General features: G+C 41.6%; 3 protein-coding genes across 3 annotated transcripts; all 3 read right to left on the reverse strand.

Annotated features, from left to right (window-relative positions):
• Nucleotides 1-623: 623 nt before the first annotated feature.
• On the reverse strand, nt 624-9423 carry LOC134188463 (zinc finger CCCH domain-containing protein 11A-like). The gene is made up of 11 exons (XM_062656629.1): nt 8913-9423; nt 7672-7740; nt 6952-7071; nt 6746-6893; nt 5783-5854; nt 5610-5717; nt 5097-5318; nt 3020-3711; nt 2656-2755; nt 2182-2590; nt 624-830 (listed from the first exon to the last, which is right to left on the reverse strand). The coding sequence occupies exons 2-11, from the start codon at nt 7723-7725 to the stop codon at nt 677-679; spliced, it is 2079 nt and encodes a 692-aa protein (XP_062512613.1). The 5' UTR covers nt 7726-7740; nt 8913-9423; the 3' UTR covers nt 624-676.
• LOC134188462 (uncharacterized) lies at nt 8960-13920 on the reverse strand. Its single transcript, XM_062656628.1, has 13 exons — nt 13612-13920; nt 13419-13544; nt 13229-13357; nt 13077-13175; nt 12978-13021; nt 12629-12665; nt 11443-12570; nt 11303-11379; nt 10889-11039; nt 10652-10831; nt 10413-10513; nt 9708-10271; nt 8960-9081 (listed from the first exon to the last, which is right to left on the reverse strand). Exons 1-12 carry the CDS (start codon nt 13709-13711, stop codon nt 10017-10019), a joined length of 2427 nt encoding a protein of 808 aa, XP_062512612.1. The 5' UTR covers nt 13712-13920; the 3' UTR covers nt 8960-9081; nt 9708-10016.
• Nucleotides 13921-16852: 2932 nt separating this feature from the next.
• On the reverse strand, nt 16853-18824 carry LOC134189304 (uncharacterized). Its single transcript, XM_062657537.1, has 5 exons — nt 18767-18824; nt 18351-18390; nt 18068-18193; nt 17866-17991; nt 16853-17032 (listed from the first exon to the last, which is right to left on the reverse strand). The coding sequence occupies exons 2-5, from the start codon at nt 18373-18375 to the stop codon at nt 16890-16892; spliced, it is 420 nt and encodes a 139-aa protein (XP_062513521.1). The 5' UTR covers nt 18376-18390; nt 18767-18824; the 3' UTR covers nt 16853-16889.
• Between the last annotated feature and the right edge of the window lie 265 nt (nt 18825-19089).

A 19089-nucleotide genomic window follows, 5' to 3' on the forward strand; every position in this document is an offset into this window, starting at 1 on the left:
ACGTGATCTAATGGAAACCATGTCACGTGATCTAGTGGCATTCATGTCGCGTGATCTAATGGAACTCCCTTGTCATGTGATCGCAGTCTAATAGACTCGCTGTCATGTGATGTAATGGCACCCTGTTGTCTTTTGTCTGTCTGTCTGTTTGTGTTTATGCTTCTATTGGCCTGTTTGTTGATAGTTTGTTTGTCTGTTTAGTGTGTTTGTTTGTTTGTCTGTCTGTTTGTTTGTTTGTCTGTCTATTTATCTGTCTATTTGTCTGTCTGTTTGTCCATCTGTGTGTGTGTGTGTGTGTGTGTGTGTGTCTGTCTGTCTGTTTGTCTGTTTGTCAGATGTAGTGATGGCCGAGAGGTAATTTGCCACAGCTCCTTGATTGTTCAACTTCATGGCGACTTCCTCACACAAAAATTCCGTCTCCTCGTGGAAAAGAACCCAAGAAAATACCACCTCACATTTCCATGTCACTTTCCTGTTTTATTTATTTATATTCTTAACACAATCAATGTCTTGCCATTGACATACGTTGTGTAACAAACCACGTGGGTAGGGCTAGTTTCTCACGTGATTCAATTACGCATGCGCAAACTCACATCAATACTTACGATTTCACGATAACGAGCTCAAGAATGTAACACAACAACATCATACAATCAAATCTACTGCTTCATTGTTATCAACTATTCACAAGCTCTTCAATGTCTAATATGAGATCGTCGTCGTCCTTCGGTCCGTCCGTCGAGTCTTCGATGTCGCTGCTCGACAGTTCGCCTAACATTTCCTCGAGTTCGGCATCAAGGAGCGAATCGTCCTTCGCCTTGTGGCTGATCCTGAAACAAGGAATAAGAGAATGAACACCATGGGTCATGTGACTTGATTATTATTGGTTGTTAAACATGCGGGTGGTTAATATTAATTGGTTAAATAATTAAGTTAGGGCAGGTTAACTCTTGGGTAGGGGGCTTGGGCAAGTCAACCCCTGGGTAGGGGACTTGGGCATATAAGCCTTTGGGGTGGGGACTTGGTATAATACGTTTGTACACTGACAAGACAAATGGACACACACACACACACACACACACACACACACACACACACACACACACACACACACAGACAGACAGACAGACAGATGGACATAAGGACAGATGCACAAACAGACAGATGGATAGACACACAGACAGGCCAGTCTGTGTGGGTATCCAGCAGAGTGTGGATTGTTGAATGAGGCAGCACACGTTTACACTGCTGGTTTAGGAGCAATCCGGGTAGGTGTTTATTGTCACGTGACCATACATGTAATGAAACACTTGGACGCCAGAGCAATTGGTTTCGTGTGCTCCGCCTCTCGAGAGATGGTAGCTGGAGCACAAGAAAGTCATTCTTTGTAACTGCCGTCAGTCTAGGAAACGAGCAACTTTACTGTTTGTGATGATTGCTGCCAAGTTTGGACGGTTTCATCCAACTATGACAGATTCAGGAATACATCAGCTGTGCACAGATGGACAGACAAACAGGTGGACAGACTCATACAGACAGATGGACAGACTCATATACAGACAGATGGGCACAGATGGACAGAGACACAGGCAGATGGACAGACACACAGGCAGACAGATAGACAGACTCATATACAGACAGATAGGCACAAATGGACACACAGACAGACATATGGACAGACTCATACAGACAGATGGACAGACACACAGGCAGACAGATGGGCAGAGACAGACAGACATGTAGACAGACTCATGCAGACAGATGGACAGAGACGGACAGACATATAGACAGACTCATGCAGACAGATGGACAGACTCATACAGACAGATGGGCACAGATGGACAGACACATGGATGGACACACAGACAGACAGATGGACAGACTTGTATACAGACAGATGGGCACAAATGGACAGACACATGGATGGACACACATACAGACAGATGGACAGACAGAGACAGACAAATTGTTAGACAGACACAAACTAAAAACGAATGTTCTCGCACTCACAAGCTCGTTCACACTGAACAAGCCGAGCCAACCCACTCCAGCCGCTCTCAACCTAGACCCAGCACATTCATTTACAGAGACACATTCGACGGACAGCACAAAACTGGCACAGTCCATTCTACTCAAGTACCGAGTAGCACAATCATTCTATTTGCACGATGCGCTTCATACCTTCTGAGTAAGACTCGCTGCCCTGCGGTTGTCGAAATCTTTTCCTTCTCGACTGTTACTTCTGGGTGCTCAACCAAAGCCTCCGTTTTTCCTCTATCCTCGTCCAATAACGGACCTTCTCTCTCTTCAATTGGTTTCTCTTGTTTGGTGTCAATCACGACGTCGATACTTGAATCTTCACGCTTCGATTCCATCACCTCGTCTTCTGTGATCTCCACTGACGAGGTTACTTGCATGTCGTCAGTCGCGATGCTCTCGATTCGTTCCGACGTTGAGGCGTCTGGAATCGATGAAAAAACGCTTTCGTTGTTTTCACTCGTCTTTGGCTTCTTCGTGTCGCTTGATGTCGCTTCCTGTTGTCTTGACTTTCGCCTCTTTTTCATGCCTGACTTGAAGGGTGCAGACGTATCTATGAGGATAATACAATTATGATGTCAATGGGATGTTATCGTGTGTAGTTGAGGTGTGGCGTACGGTCGGTTGTTGAGGAATCGGCTGCGAGCTTCTTCTGGCGTTTCTCACGCATGATTTCTTCGAAACTCTTGACTACGATGTTTCGTACTGTAGAAGATGCCTGAGGAATACAGAAGGGATGTGAATGAAAGAACTGGAAGGGATGGAAGACGTGCAATCAAGTGGGAAGGACGTTAGCAGGATGAACACAGACAGATGACCAACGACGTCTACTCAGTAACTGGTGTGTGTGTGTGTGTGTGTGTGTGTGTGTGTGTGTGTGTGTGTGTGTGTGTGTGTGTGTGTGTGTGACATGAAGCTCGAGGGACAAAGACAGAGAGACGGAAGCTCAAAGGACAAAGACAAACAGCATCCACTATGTCACCTTTGCTGTCAGTCTGATCTTCATCACTGATGCTCCTGATGCTCCTCCAGTCTGTCCTTTCTGTCCCTCGTCGTTGCCACCACCGCTGCTGTCAACGTTTTGCCGATTGCTCTCGTTTGTTGCTCCACCTTCGGACGCTCTTCGTTTCATCCTAACAGGCAATGTCCCCACAGACAACACCCCAACACGTTTTACGTCTCCTAAATCCCATTTGATCTCCTGCAGCTTCCGTTTATCATTCACAGACGACGAACTAGGATTTTCACTTCGATTCGTGTCTCTATCACTGCTACTGATGTCGATGCTGTTGTTGTGACTCTCGGGTTTCTGGACGTCCGTCTTTGGTTTGTTGATTGTTGGGCTCTTGATTGGCAGCGTGTCTTTCTTCTTTCCATCTAAATCCCACACGATTTGCTGTATGCCAGGCTTGGACTTTTCGCTCTCTGCTGTCGACGTCGCGTCCTTGTTTTCCAATTTCGTGCTTCCGGCTGTTCGTTTCGACTGTTTGGTGGTTTGTACGGCTTTTGTTGTATTGGTAACATGTTGATGTGTTGAGGTGAGAGCAGCGGTAGTCGACGATGTGAGAGGCTTGACTGGTATAGTTGGAATGGAAGTGGTTGGTGAGATGTTGCGTTGTGGGTGTGGGAGAGTCTTGAGCCCAAACCTCTCGGCACGAGCTTTCTTCTTGGCAGCTAGTGGAGAGAGAGAGAGTCCAGCTCAATATGTGGTCTTCGTTCATTTGTCTGTATCTGCGCATTTAGCTATTTGTCTGTCCATCCGTCTGTTTGTCTGACAACCTGTCTGTCTGAGTCTGTCCATCTGTCTGTCTGTGTTTGTCCATTTGTCTGTCCATGTCTGTATGAGTCTACCAATTGTCTGTCTGTGTTTCTGTCCATCAGTCTGTATGAGTTTGTCCGTCTGTGCGTCTATCTGTCTCTCTGTCTGTCCATCCGTGTATATGAGTCTGTCCGTCTGTCTGTCTGTCTGTCCATCTGTCTGTATGAGTCTGTCCATGTGTCTGTCCATCTGTGTATATGAGTCTGTCCATCTGTCTGTATGAGTCTGTCCGTCTGTGTGTCTGTGTCTCTGTGTCTGTCCATCTGTCTCTCTGTGTGTCTGTCTATCTGTCCATTTGTCTGTCTGTCCATCTGTCTGTCTGTGTCTGTCCATCTGTCTGTATATGAGTCTGCCCATTTGTCTGTCTGTGTGTATGTCCATCTGTGTATATGAGTCTGTCCATCTGTCTGCATGAGTCTGTCCGTTTGTGTCTCTCTCTGTCTATCGATCTGTCTGTATGAGTCTGTCCATTTGTGTGTCTCTGTCTGTCCATCTGTCCGTCTGTGTTTGTCCATTTGTCTGTCCATCTGTCTGTATATGAGTCTGCCCATTTGTCTGTCTGTGTGTCTGTCCATCTGTGTATATGAGTCTGTCCGTCTGTCTCTCTGTCTGTATGAGTCTGTCCATCTGTCTCTGTGTTTGTCCATTTGTCTGTCCATCCGTCTGTATATGAGTCTGCCCATTTGTCTGTCTGTGTGTCTGTCCATCTGTGTATATTAGTCTGTCCGTCTGTCTGTATGAGTCTGTCCATCTGTGTGTCTGTCTGTCTCTCTGTCTGTCCATCTGTGTGTCTGTCTGTGTGTCTATCTGTGTGTCTGTCTGTCTGTGTGTCTGTCTGTCTGTGTGTCTGTCTGTCTATGTGCCTGTCCCTTCATCTGTCCATCTGTGTATATTAGTCTGTCCATCTGTCTGTATGAGTCTGCCATCTGTGTGTCTGTCTGTCTCTCTGTCTGTCTATCTGTGTGTCTGTCTCTCTGTGTGTCTGTCTGTGTGTCTGTCTGTCTGTGTGTCTGTCTGTCTGTGTGTCTGTCTGTCTGTCTGTCTATGTGCCTGTCCCTTCATCTGTCTGTCTGTCCATCTGTCTGTCTGTCCATCTCTCTGTCTGTCCCTCCATCTGTCTGTCTGTCTGTGTGCCTGTCCATCTCTCTGTCTGTGACAGTGTCAGTCTGTCCGTTTGTCTGCTTATCCGTCACTCTATCAGCAAACACGTGCTACACAATCCAGTCACTACAATCTGTACCCAATGCTGCAGCTTTGTCCTCCACAACAGCCGACTTCTCATCCTTCACTTTCTCCACTCCTCGTTGCTGTTGATCTCCATCGGCTGTCACACCTCCCAGTCCCTCCTTGACTTCATTCACCGATTTCACACTCACAGCAGTTGAAGTCGTTATCGGTTGTTGAACAGCAAAAGGCATTGGATTACTGGGAGTCAACTTTGACAATTCAAATGAGAAAGAATCTAGACAATCAACACAATTCCCACACGATCAAAACACACACACAAACACACACAGACAGACAGACACAGACAGATACACACACACACACACACACACACACACACACACACACACACACACACACACACACACACACACACACACACACACACACACACACACACACACACACAGATACACAGACAGACACAAACACAGACACAGACAGACACAAACACAGACACAGACACAGACACACACACACACACACACACACACACACACACACACACACACACACTCACACTCACCTATCGGTTTTGTTGGTGTGACTATCTGCCCACTAACAGTCAAATTTGATGTTCCTTTATTGTCTGGCTGGGCTGATAGAGACGTCATCCCTTCCTTCACAGCTCCAACTGACACAAGAGACGAGTTCTCATTATAGACGTTTAGCCAAGCAACACACAAGAGTGATTCTCACGGAAATTTGGCGTCCCCGTGTCCTGTGCTTGAACCAAGTTGGTAGAACCGCGAACAGACGGTCTGACAGCAACTGAAAAACAAACAAAATACAAAATGTAGATCTTCACTGTGGAGTGATTGTTCACAATTAGTGTGTTTTTCTTCCGTCCATGAATCTGTCAGCCACCCAACTGTCTGTCTGTCTGTCCATCTGTTTGTCTACTTGTCTGTTCATTGTTTATCTATCTTTCTGTCTGTTTGTCCACTTGTCTGTCTGTCTGTCTGTCCATTTTGTCCATCTGTGTGTGTCTGTCTATCTGTCCATCTTTCTGTCTGTTTGTCTACTTGTCTGTCCATTGTCTGTCTGTCTGTTTGTCTACTTGTCTGTCCATTGTCTGTCTGTTTGTATGTCCATCTCTCTGCCTGTGTGTCTGTCTGTCCATCTGTTTGTCTACTTGTCTGTCTGTTTGTCTGTCCATTGTGTTTGTCTGTCTGTCCATCTGTTTGTCTACTTGTCTGTCCATTCTCTGTCTGTTTGTATGTTTATCTCTCTGCCTGTCCATCTTTCTGTCTGTTTGGTTACTTGTCTATCCATTGGCTGGCTGTCTGTCCATCTGTTTGTCTACTTGTCTGTCTATTTGTATGTCCATCTCTCTGTCTGTGTGTGTCTGTCTACTTGTCTGTCTGCTCGTCTGTTTGTCTACTTGTCTGTCCATTCTCTGTTTGTTTGTATGTCCATCTCTCTGCCTGTCCATTGTCTATCTATCCGTCTGTCCATCTCTCCGTCTGTTTGTCTGTCTTGCCAATGTCTATCCATCCAAACATCACTTTGATTCTCCATCTGTCTACACATCTGCCCTTCCATCCAATCAACTTCCCATCATCCGTCTCTTTCCCTCTGTCTGTTTATCAAGTCCAACCATTTGCCCACTTGTCTGTACATGCTGCTATCCCCTAAACTCTCCCCATCCACACGTCATACCAACTGGCTGTGTCGTTGACATCACCGGCATTGAGCTCGTTCCCAGTGTGCTCACATTTCTCGGCTTGAAATGCTTGAAAGGACAGTTGGGCTTGAGGCAGCCACTCGGTTGAGTCTCAAAGTAACACGACAACTCACTCTTCAACGGCTAAACATTCGACATTCTCACAAGAATGTGAGAAATAGACATAAGTGTCACCACTCACAGTGATATGCATATGTCTGAATGGACATGCTGATCGAAAGCATGATCCTTGTAGCCACAACTTGCAAACAGTGTCGTTACCGAGTGCAGCTTGACTGTGACGGAAAGGGCATTGGTCACCCTGGAATAGAGACGACAGTCAAGACGTACAAAAATAAATAAAAATTAATTAATTAATCTATAATAAATAAATGATTTGGATAAATTTAATTTATATAAATAAATTAATAATAAATAATAAATAATTTGCATATTTATTAAAAATAATTAATTGTATGCAAATTATTTATTTATTATTTATTAATAATTTATTGATATTGATAGAAATAACAAAATAAAAACAAAATAATAATAAATTTGCCTATAATTAATTCACATAAATAAATAAATAATTAACTAATAATGAATAAATAAATAATGTAGATAAAAATTAATTTATACTAATAAATAATAAATAAATAATAAATAAATAAAAATTAATTAATTAATTAATAGTAAATACATAATTTACATAAAAATTAATTTATATTAATAAATATTAATAGATAATAAATAAATAATTTAGATAAAAATTAATTTATTTTAATAAATATTAATAAATAATAAATAAATAATAAATAAATAATTTAGATAAAAATTAATTTATTTTAATAAATATTAATAAATAATAAATAAATAATAAATAAATAATTAACATGATTGGTGACTATACCAACCGTACCTTCAGACATTCAGCATTATAATAGAAATAACAATCGTCTCCTTTCGTAGCCATTCGATAGCCTCAACCCTGCAACACAAACGAAACACGTCCAACAAGCAAACTCATCAACGTCACATAACTTCGTGTTTCACACCACAAAAAGGACACGACAGACAAACAGAGACTTGAAGGAGTTAAGATGCAAAGTGCGTGGGTGTGGCAGATAGTACTAATTATAAGTAGCCAATATCGTCGAGTTTCATGCACCCAATCTACTCCATGCAAGTTCACACATGAGCATCTATTTTACAAGCAGATTCCACGTTTATAAATTTCGTATGTGACGAGGTGGTGTATAGTACAGAAGATGTACACCATACATGATACATTTGTCATCTGCTTATCTGTCCATTGTTTGTTTGTCTGTCTGTCCATTGCTTGCCTGTGTCTGTTAATTGTTTGTCCATCTGTCTGTCAATTTTGTCTGTGTGTCTGTCCATTGTTTGTCTGTGTATCTGTCAATTGTTTGTCCATCTGTCTGTCAATTGTTTGTCTGTGTGTCTGTCAATTTTGTCTGTGTGTCTGTCCATTGTTTGTTTGTCTGTCTGTCCATTGCTTGCCTGTGTCTGTTAATTGTTTGTCTGTGTGTCTGTCAACTGTTTGTCCATCTATCTGTCAATTGTTTGTCTGTGTGTCTGTCCATTGCTTGCCTGTCTCTGTTAATTGTTTGTCCATCTGTCTGTAAATTGTTTGTCCATCTGTCTGTCAATTGTTTGTCTGTGTGTCTGTCCATTGCTTGCCTGTGTCTGTTAATTGTTTGTCCATCTGTTTGTCAATTGCTTGTCTGTGTGTCTGTCAATTGTTTGTCCATCTATCTGTCAATAGTTCGTTTGTCTGTCTGTCAATTGTTTGTCCATCTGTCTGTCAATAGTTTGTTTGTCTGTCTGTCAATTGTTTGTCTATCTGTCTGTCAATTGTTTGTCTGTGTGTCTGCCCATTGTTTGTCTGTCTGTGTGTCTGTCCATTGTTTGTCTGTCTGTCAATTGTTTGTCTATGTGTCTGTCCATCTGTGTGTCCATCTGTGTGTCCACTGTTTGTCCATCCATTTTTCAATATATTTACAAGCAGATTTCTCGTTTATAAGTTTTGCATGAGACGATGAGGTGACCTAGCATGGTTGGTATAGAACAGAAAATGTACCATCCTTGTTATACAATATGACAAACAAACACAATCCAGACGAGACCGATTACACATACCTGCAATGAAATGACACACAAAAGTCGATTGTACCGAGTGAGTATGATTGCCGCTCCAAACGTTCGAATCAGCACAGCAAGAACAAATTAATTAATTTGTCAACAAACACAGTCAGTCGTTGATATCAATCACAGCCTTTACTTCCTTCACGAGATTGACGACGTGTCTCTGAATACGACGACACACGCATGTAACAACTGAGTTGCCACCATCCACACATTCCGCCTTCCGTTACGCACAAAACAAGAAAAGTCTTGTTCTTAACGCGCGCTACTTGAACCCCAATTATCGTCAAATCAGCAAATTTCCAAACTGACAAACCACTGATTGCCATCAACGTCTCATCACGTCCTACTCGGTAGTTCGTTCTTGACCGAATCTGTGCGATTTCCTTTCCGTCTCCACCATAGCAACCATTCAATGTCACGTGACCTCATCCCAGCGACTTCCTGCGTCACTTTCTCGACCATCTTGTTATCTCCACGCACGAACAGCACCGAGTTTTACTTTACGACGCACTTTCCGCTTACGTTTTGACCAGTTCGAAGCGCCGCTCCGTAAGTCCAAAATATGAGGTAACCGAATGGGGTCCCAGTAACAGTCAGGAAGGCAATTGTGGCTGGCTTGATATTTACTTGTCATTTACGTTTGTGAAGGATCAGGAAAAGCGTGTAGAGCGCAATAGCGGGTCATGCAACATGCTGGAAAGGTCGCGTTCAGGCGGAGCAACGCGATGTGAAGAGGCAATGCGATACGCGAGCGATAGGCATGCGATACGCAAACAACTACATCACCTGAATTGACTCTTCGTCCACGTTTCTCACCGTTACAAAGTACAATGTCACTTGAAATTAAAATCCCGGATATACGGGAATTTTACACTAAACTATCTTCATAATTGTGTGCTTGTTGTAATGTCTAACATAATATACTATACATCTCCTAATGTGAGAATCAGAAAACTGTGTATGATACAATGTCAACCATTTTTATGCCGGAAGAGCAAACCCCTTTGGAGTGTACGCTTGCGCATTATCACGTGACTTTAGCAAAATCCCGTATCATAAAAACAAATATAAATGAAAATGTCAAACTTAGTAATTCTATCCAATTTCACTTTGATTTTGTGCCTTCTTTACTGCTTTCTCTGCTGCTGCACCCACACCTGCTTGTCTGCATGCTTCCAGGAGTATTGCAAGAGTTGCTTTGTGCACTCGTTTTCTCCACAGTGAGAAGATATGCACGAGGCGAGCAGCCAAGTTACAAGGGAAACGTTCTTGACAATCAGACAACTCTTCTATGTCGACTCCAAGACGAATACCAATCTCATACCAATGACTTCTGACAGCCATGCCAACCTGTAACAAAGAGAGACAATAAAACAAAATACCCAAATATTTATTAATTAAAATTTATTAATTCATTAATTTATATATTTATATTTATTTATTTACTCAATTATAGTCACACCAATCAGCTAAATTCATGACTGTATTTACCTCAAGAAACTGTACATCAGACACAATTGCTTGTAAATCTAATTTTTCAGATCTGTAACTTGACAAGCTCCTCCTCTTCACAACAGAGACTGAAGAATGTTCTAGAAAATGTAATAAACACATTAACATACATTTAAATGATGCATAAAATGACATCACAGTTTTAACTGAAATCAACCACCAACTTTTACAGAAACAACCAACAGAACAATGAAACAGATTTTAGTGCAGATTCATACCTTTCTCTGTCCCTTGATCTACTATTCCTGGTAGCATGCTGCTGTCACCCTCACAATCATTGACAATACGAGGTAACATCTCTGCAGACGAGTCAATGAAAACGTGTACAAAATATCCGAGACGAGTTTGTCCATCTGAAGAAAATATGTGTATCTCCACTCGATCAGCATGTGGCCAAGCTACATACAACGATCAAGGTAAACACATGACTATCATGTCAAACGTATGTAACTTACCAGGAGTAACAGTTTCTATTGTACGACTATCCAGCCTTTCTCCTGGAACTTCTTCAACTGTCTGACCTGTAGTATCTATGTACCGGAAAGTACATCCTGTGTAAGGAACTTCACTTCCAACCGGAAGACGAACTAGCAATGAGCTTTTCTCCTGACACAAAGATACAACAGAAATGTTAATAAGAAGCAGTAGTCCGAGTCTTTCCTGGCCTAGTTACCATACCATTAAATAAATTGGTACTAAATGTATTAACCACATACACTTATAGTGCCAGTGCACGCACAGGTGGGCCCGAGCGCGCGTGCGCGCACACACACACACACACACACACACACACAAACTTAGTTACTACCACAAAGCTCTCTGTGCATGCAAATGCTGAGGCTTAACTACAACTAACAAAACATTCTTACTTGAACTTTGCTATAACTGGGGCCAACACCACATTGACTGACAGTGTGTACATTGGCAGGTTGTTGTATTATTGATCCTACATGTCATTACACAAACAATTGTGAAACCAACTAAACTCATCCAAATGTAAATAACAAACTTTGTGATGAAGTTCTATCCCTTGTTGCTGTTGATGAAGATGTGAAGCCAGAGGAATGTAGACCCTCTTCACTACAGAAGTAGAATGTTTTCTGTTCCTCATGTGGAAGAGAAGGAGAGTGAGGAGGTAAACTGGAATTTGATGAATCAGCTGATTTGGACAGTTTGTGAACTGCTTCCAATGTGAGACTGAAGTCCACTTCACCTTGTCTGATGTACTCAACACGAACAGGAAATTCTAAACTATCAGGATGAGGGCCATTTGCTTCAACTTCAAATGTAAAGCAATGATCGTGATCAAATGATTGTCTCCACAGATGTCTGGTTGGATACTGAACTTCTACATCACCTCGACACAATGACCATTCTGGACCAAGTTGAGGCTTCATGACCACATGACCTTGCTTACGAACTACAATTTCCGTCACTGGACAGAGCTGGATAGCAGGCAATGATACATGTCCTTGATGGTCACGAATAATTTTCTGACCAATTTCTTCATATGAATTGAAAAGATGCACAGACAATGACCATTTGCAAGAAGAAAGACTTCGACCAAGAACTACACATCCCATCTTCCTTCTGAATAAAATGGTTGGGCTCTTAATAAAACTAACAAGCCACACCCACCCACTAAAACTGGTCACCTCTACTGACCAGCTGTTGGGATCAAATGGAATATGTGACTGCACTTCCTGAGTATCAGGAGAATACACTACCACACCACGCCATCTCCACTTCGTCTCATCGAGTCTTGATTCACATCTCATCAGAGTGAACGACACGCCTGCTGAAGTCACATCAGCTATGGTGTTGATACACACTTTGATTGGCTTGCTGAATGAGACGTCATGGGGACCAAGAAAAATAACTGGACTGACCACTTGGTAGCCACTAGCAGAGACGAGAGGCATATACTTATCTTGCATGAATGAATGAATGGAGAATTGTGTTGGTGATTGAACGACACCCGCTGGAACAGTAATGCTCACACTGCCAGCACTCAGCTCTCCTCCCTCACTGCCCATCGTCTCGTGGAATGACAAGCCATCACTGCTACCAACGTGCAACACTTCCAATGTACCACCCACCCACAATGGGTGGCACAGATCAGAAATGTCAACATTTTCTACTAAACAAACAACATGGGATGAGTTGCTTAATGGATTGTATGCAGCATCTCATACCCATTGTGGGTGCAGATTGATCGGGATGATCGTCACCCTACACAGAAGACAGAGATCAGAGTAGAATACAGAAATTACACTCAATCAAGTGACAACAATTATCAAAACTCAAATCATTTACTAACTTGATAAATAACACAAAAGTAAACGTAGACAAATATATCCCAACCAACTCATTAAATAACAGAAAAACAAAAACCACAACACACATTCAAAAGTGAGAAAAGAGAAACAAACAAATCAGTGTACGTAAAGCAACAAACAGACTGACTGCTCGACACAAGCAACAATCAAACAAACACACAAGCAAACAGATGATGACTGTTGTAAGTCTACTATCATTCTCTACCTCATCCTCAATCGATGACTTTCTCTCAAGTCTATTTCCTCTCTCTAACACATACAAGTAGTTCAACACAATCTTTACAAAGCCAATGATTGTCCTCACCATCTGTCTGTTCCACTTCTTCTGCTTTCCCTTCACCAATAATTGTCTCGCCAGATTGTGGCCGTTGGAATGGGCTCAGTCTCCTTAGTAGACGCATTACTGCACAACAAACTCAATAATCACAACATTAACCTTCACCTCAAATATCAGACCTTCAGATCTCTGCCTGCTGTTGCTCGGCTGCTGGTTACTATTGATGATTTGAAGAGCAGCAAACAGAGCAGGCTGGGCACGTTTGTAGTCAGTAATATTTAGCAAACATTCTGACCATAAAATCAATGCTGAAAACAGAAAACAGCAACTGTGAGAGATGCAGGTAAAGAGAAATGAGGAAATTCTGACTGGAGATTTTCTCAGGATGGTTTTGGTGGAGACCAACTGCTTCAATGTCGACAGCTTCAGACAGAAGTTTCTCTGCTTCTTTGTTGTTCCCTTTTTTCATAAGACATTCTCCCAAATATTTCAATGCTGTACAAATCAAGACACACTGATACACACACATGCTGATTTGACATTATAGAACATTTAGACATACGAAATGCTGTATGAGGATGTTTCTCTTGGAGTGAATGTCTGTGTATGTCCAGACATTCTCTCAAGTATTGTTCGCTCTCATCCAACTTTCCTACTCCCATTAAATACACTCCCAGTTGACCAACAGCTGAGAACAACAACAACTCGTAACCAACACATGACAATTATGACTGATTTATACTGCAGTATCAACATGTGCAAATGATAATCAGCATGTCAAGCTCACAATTCACATAAAGTTGATGTCAAAAGAAAGACAAGAAACTAACCTATAGCCACATCAGGATGTTCATGATGGAGACTTGATTTAGACATCCTGACACAGTCGGTCATCAGCTTGATTGATTCACTTACTCTACCTTGTTGTTGCACACACTGAGAAAGTGTGAATAGAACTGAAGAAGATAAACAATGATAATATTATAGACAACACATTGAATCAACGTGAGGTGAGTAGAGTTGTTTCAGTAAGAAGAGTGAGACGTCTTACAATTGTATCAGAGAATGAACACATACCAGTTGCAAGATCAGGATGATCTTCTGTGTGAGCAGATTTCATGATCTCAAGTGAATGTCTCAATAATCTTTCTGCTTCAGGCAGTTTCTTTTGTTCCATAAAACATTCACCAAGCATCCTCATACCTAAAATAAGAATAAAGGTGAGAATTAAGACACAACAACTTTTCTTGGTAATTGAGTTGCAAGACAACAATCAATGTCTAATATATTTCAATGCAGTAGTGAGAGATGAGTTCTTTCTCACACAACATGCAACCACTCTTCCAGTCTGTCCATCATAACTGATTAAACAAGAGATTTCTACAGCACATACCCTGCACACTGACATTGTTGTGTCGCTGTAGAAATGTGCACACTGTAAGCATGCGCAATAACACCAGCAGTCAACAGTAGGTGTGCTTAATAAACTTGTTTCGTAATAAGCTACAAGTTGAACACCTTGTGTGCCATGTCCAGCACTCTTAACCAAGAAAGCTACTCTTCCTCCTATTTCCTTCAGTTTGTTGATGATTACAACTTACATGACACCTACATTTCAAGATCTCACGATTTTTGAAGTGACAGCTAGACATAGACAGACAAACAGAGAAGCGCTTAAACAGACAAACAGACAGAGACAAACAAACATACAAACACATGAACGAACCTATCTACTTACATGCAAACAGACAGACAGACAACCAATCACTTTACCAGCTAGCAAGTGCACACGATGTAACAATTAAGTGATACACAAACCACAACCTCTAATGCATTCAACGTCCCTTTTGTCTATTACGTACACATTATCATTATGTCAGTATTCTTGTAGCCCATCATGCACCACTTGAACAGAATTTTGCCTTTCACTTTACATGTGCTTTGTCTGAAACACTGACACAGACCAGACGAATAGAAAATAGAGAGAAATCATGGTCAACAAAGACAGATAGCAAAACTAAAACTGAAGAGATCAACATATAATACACGCTCAAGTAAATTCATGCAGTAAGGCTATACAAACTACAGTTGCGGACATAACCCTAACCCTAACCCTAGGTCTTTCTCCGCCGCGGGAGGGAAGGAGATGACCGGCTGGACACTCGAGCCTAGCACGCGAACTGTGCAGGTAAGATCTCAAGTATCAACCATATATTTAGTGTTTTGTGCGACCACCTTCGTTTCTAATGCACTCATCTAATCGATTAGGATAGTGAGTACAATAATTTTTTATTTCATAGCAAATAGCGGTGAGTGATTCCCAAACGTTTGATATTGCTTCTTCCAATTCGTATTGCATTCACGGACGTCTTTTCTCAATTTGCCGTTTCATCCAGCTCCACAAATTTTCTATTGGGTTTGAGTCGGGAGAATTGGTGGGCCAGTCAAGTACATCGATTTGCTGATTTGCAAGGAAAGCTCGAGCGTGCCTAGATGAATGAGTTGGTGCGTTGTCATGTTGTAAACGCCAAACATCTGGGTAGAGTTCATCTGCAGCAGTGATAAGGGACTCTTCCAAGATTGACGTGTACAGGTGGGAGTCCATGTTGGTTGTGAAGAGCTTGAGTGTTGCTAGTTCACGTTCACTGATGCCTCCCCAAACATGGACTTTAGGACAATGCCTAGGAGTTGCAAATACAGCATCTCTGTCTACAGGGACCCAAACGCAAATTGTGTTGCAGTAGAGTTGGAGAGTCAACTCATCGCAAAAAAGGTGTTTGACCAGCTGTTAGTGTGCCGCCTTTAGCACCACTCCAATCTTCGTGCGAAATGTGCCTCCGTTAAGAGAGGAACTCTCTTAGGCAGCAAACAGCGAAACCCCAGTCTGTTCAGGTACCGTCTGGTTGTTCTGTCGCTGATTTCTACGCCTTCCGTTCTCTTTTTCTCTGTGATTTGTGATGCGGAAGTGTAGGGGCGGGTCCGATAAAGCGATTGCACACAATTGATGTCTACCGGCTTCATCAACTTCGAACAGACTACCTGCTCTTGAGCAATGATTGAGTGTTTGCGTGTCTTCCAGTTTCTTGATGGTTCGCCAGATTGTTGTTCGTAAAGTGCCTGGAAGGAGTTCTGTTACTTCAGATGGTGTGAAGCACAGCGATCTCTATACGATTTTCCAGCTGAGACATGACTGATGAAAAATTATGATTTCAGCTGCGCACTACATTAATATATTAGCTTGACGTTTGTGCTGCTTGTTTTAATTGGCTTTTATATATCAACCTAGTGTCAAACGTAAATTGCATGAGTTTTTCCTACTAGGTGTATGCAAACTGGAAATGTTTCAATAATTATGTCCGCAACTGTACATATATAGTTTCATGTCAGCGACTGCATCACTCGCAAACCTTTCGCATGCCCCTCCCCTACACACCTGCGCATGCACAAGCCACCATATTGTCACACGTCCAGCTGGTGCATAGTTGGTAGCTGCCAACATCATAGTTCTGATGTGTATTATAGTGTGTAGTCACTTTTAAACATATTAAAGCTGTGAGCTGGTGAAACCAACTGACTACATCCAATGGTGTAAATTATGAGTAGAACAATGTGTTAATATTAAACAGATATCACGTACAAGTGTACAGGTACCGCCCGGCACCTAAATTCAGGAAGAGGCTGACGCAAAGCTATATATGTAGTTTGTATGGTCTAATTCACAAACTCTCACACATACACAAGCAGGGAGAGACACAAGAGAAAGACAGACAGACTGGTCCTAAGAGAAACATCATATCCTCTTGTCAAATAAGTTGAAAATCTTTCAAATACAACAATTACTCACACACAACACTTACTCTTGGCCACCTTCACATCATTAGCTGGAAGGTGTTTCTGTCGTATTAACAAGCACTCCTCCAGTAATGATGTGGCATCAACATACTTGGATTGAAGTAAGTAACATTGCCCCAGAGAATACAAGGCTGTAAGTACAAACAAACAAAAGTCAGTCACACAGTAAATATACCATATACATACAAGTACACACTCCATCATATGTGACATACACCAACACATACTAGACAGTGACTTTCACTGACTCTCGGCTTCCCCTTTCAAGACGTTCACTCCACATTCATTTGTCATGTTGGTGACACCAAACGCAGCAAGTACCTAACCCAGAGTTTTGTTGACGTGTTCTTACCGAGAGAAAATGGACCATAGGTCTACGTTTGGTGTGAATTGCAAACATCATGTAAACATTGCATATATAGGAAGCCTTTGCTCAATATCTGCATGTTTTCACCACACATACTTACACTACTATTTTCTATGTAATAATCTACCCACATGAAGAACAGGCTGCTCAGCTAGTTACTGTGCAAATAAATGCAACTGACTAGATACGCATTCATCTCTTTAAAAACGTCAGTTGATCACAAACTTTCAGATGTCGAGTGTAATTAAGAGTCACTTGGTTAGCAAATGCATTTTCAATCCTAATGATGATTGGCAATTAAGTGAAGCCAGCAGACAGACAGACGGACAAACAAGCAGATGGGAAGGCAGACAGCAAAGCTAACTATGTAGGGTGCATGCTATTGGAATGATCTCACATGATGTCATTTCCACGTATGATCCTTGCCATCATTATCTAGTTATCATACATGATAAAGGTTCATCTAAACTTCACTGCATCATTTAATCACTTTGAGTGATGTAGACTAGGCTGCATGTATCATGCAGCCCAATTCACTATTAACTGGATTTTAGTCTAAAATCATAAACATAAAACAAACATTACAATACAACTCACTGGCAGCTAGTAAGAGATTATGTGTCTCAGGAAGTTTTCTCATAACTGATAAAAGATTTTCTAGAATTGCTTGTGCTTTCATATATTCTCCATTAGCAATGTATGTCTCCCCCAGATTACCAAGAACTAAACAACAGAACAGAACCACAAACCCTGACTTTAGAATTTCTGCAATATTTTCAATCAAAACAACATTCCTCACCTGCCAGTCTCACTTCATCTGTTACTTCCAAATATTGTTCTGCCATCTGCCTGGCTTCTTCATAAATTCTAATTGCTTCAAGATAACGTCCTTCTTTTACAAGCTTCAATCCTTTCTCATCAAGATCTATAAAATACAATCATTGTTACACTCAAATACAATCTGTTTCTATATGCAACACATCAAACATATATGCACCCACCCACCCACCCAATCCTCACACAAACAGCCCATTTCTCAACATTAACTAAAACATGATCATTTCCCATATTGCAATGCTTACCTCTGATCTCTTTCTTGATATCCATCTGTTAACAAAAAGTCTAGATGAAAACATAGAGTTGACAAAGTCTAGAGACAAACAATGCTATCCTTCTACCAATAATCTCACATTCATTAATTAAAACATTTCATTTCAACTAACAATGCTAACAAAAGTCCCGTATATCCATAATCCCGAGGTATTCCCGGCAGCCAACAGAACACGAATCGAACGCAACACAAAGGCTAGAACTACAAATACGCTGCGCAAACTGATCTCAATCAAAAGTAACCGTGGAGACGTCTCAACATTCAAACAAACGTGAGATTGAGTAGCAACGAAGGCGTCGCCTACACCGAAAAGACGCAATTTCATCTATTCGTCCCTCACTCTGCCTCCTTCCTACTATTAACTTTGTTGCAATGACGTAGACATACTTGTAGTGCAAGTGATGCAGCAGGAAATGACGGATTGAACTGTGAACGACGACAGCAACAAGACGTGACCGGTCACGTGGGTGAGTAGGCAAACAAACCTGCATACCAGAATGTGGCAAATTTGCATATTAATTTTACAGAGTAACCTCAACGGGTTCTAGTATTTAGAACTTCAACCTATGAGATATCACAGGGTATGAGTTGATGTGTAACTTGCTAAATTTTATAGATACCAACTGTAGATTGTGTGTGTGTGTGTGTGTGTGTGTGTGTGTGTGTGTGTGTGTGTGTGTGTGTGCGTGCGTGCGCGTGTGTGTGTGTGC

Source organism: Corticium candelabrum, chromosome 13 (genome assembly GCF_963422355.1).
Source record: "Corticium candelabrum chromosome 13, ooCorCand1.1, whole genome shotgun sequence".
NCBI lineage: Eukaryota > Metazoa > Porifera > Homoscleromorpha > Homosclerophorida > Plakinidae > Corticium > Corticium candelabrum.

Excerpts from the sequence above, each read along its gene's own strand:
- LOC134188462 (XM_062656628.1), bottom strand. The coding sequence starts at position 13,711 with ATGGGAGTAGGAAAGTTGGATGAGAGCGAACAATACTTGAGAGAATGT. Across the intron at positions 12,666-12,977 it reads AGTCATCGATTGAGGATGAG|GGTGACGATCATCCCGATCA; the intron begins GTAGAGAATGAT and ends TCTTCTGTGTAG. Across the intron at positions 12,571-12,628 it reads TCAATCTGCACCCACAATGG|AAAATGTTGACATTTCTGAT; the intron begins GTATGAGATGCT and ends TTTGTTTAGTAG.
- LOC134188463 (XM_062656629.1), bottom strand. The coding sequence starts at position 7,725 with ATGGCTACGAAAGGAGACGATTGTTATTTCTATTATAATGCTGAATGT. Across the intron at positions 5,855-6,745 it reads GTCAACGACACAGCCAGTTG|TTGCTGTCAGACCGTCTGTT; the intron begins GTATGACGTGTG and ends TTTGTTTTTCAG. Across the intron at positions 5,718-5,782 it reads CACGGGGACGCCAAATTTCC|TTGGAGCTGTGAAGGAAGGG; the intron begins GTGAGAATCACT and ends CTCTTGTGTCAG.
- LOC134189304 (XM_062657537.1), bottom strand. The coding sequence starts at position 18,375 with ATGGATATCAAGAAAGAGATCAGAG. Across the intron at positions 18,194-18,350 it reads TATCAAGAAAGAGATCAGAG|ATCTTGATGAGAAAGGATTG; the intron begins GTAAGCATTGCA and ends TGTATTTTATAG. Across the intron at positions 17,033-17,865 it reads TAATCTCTTACTAGCTGCCA|CCTTGTATTCTCTGGGGCAA; the intron begins GTGAGTTGTATT and ends TTGTACTTACAG.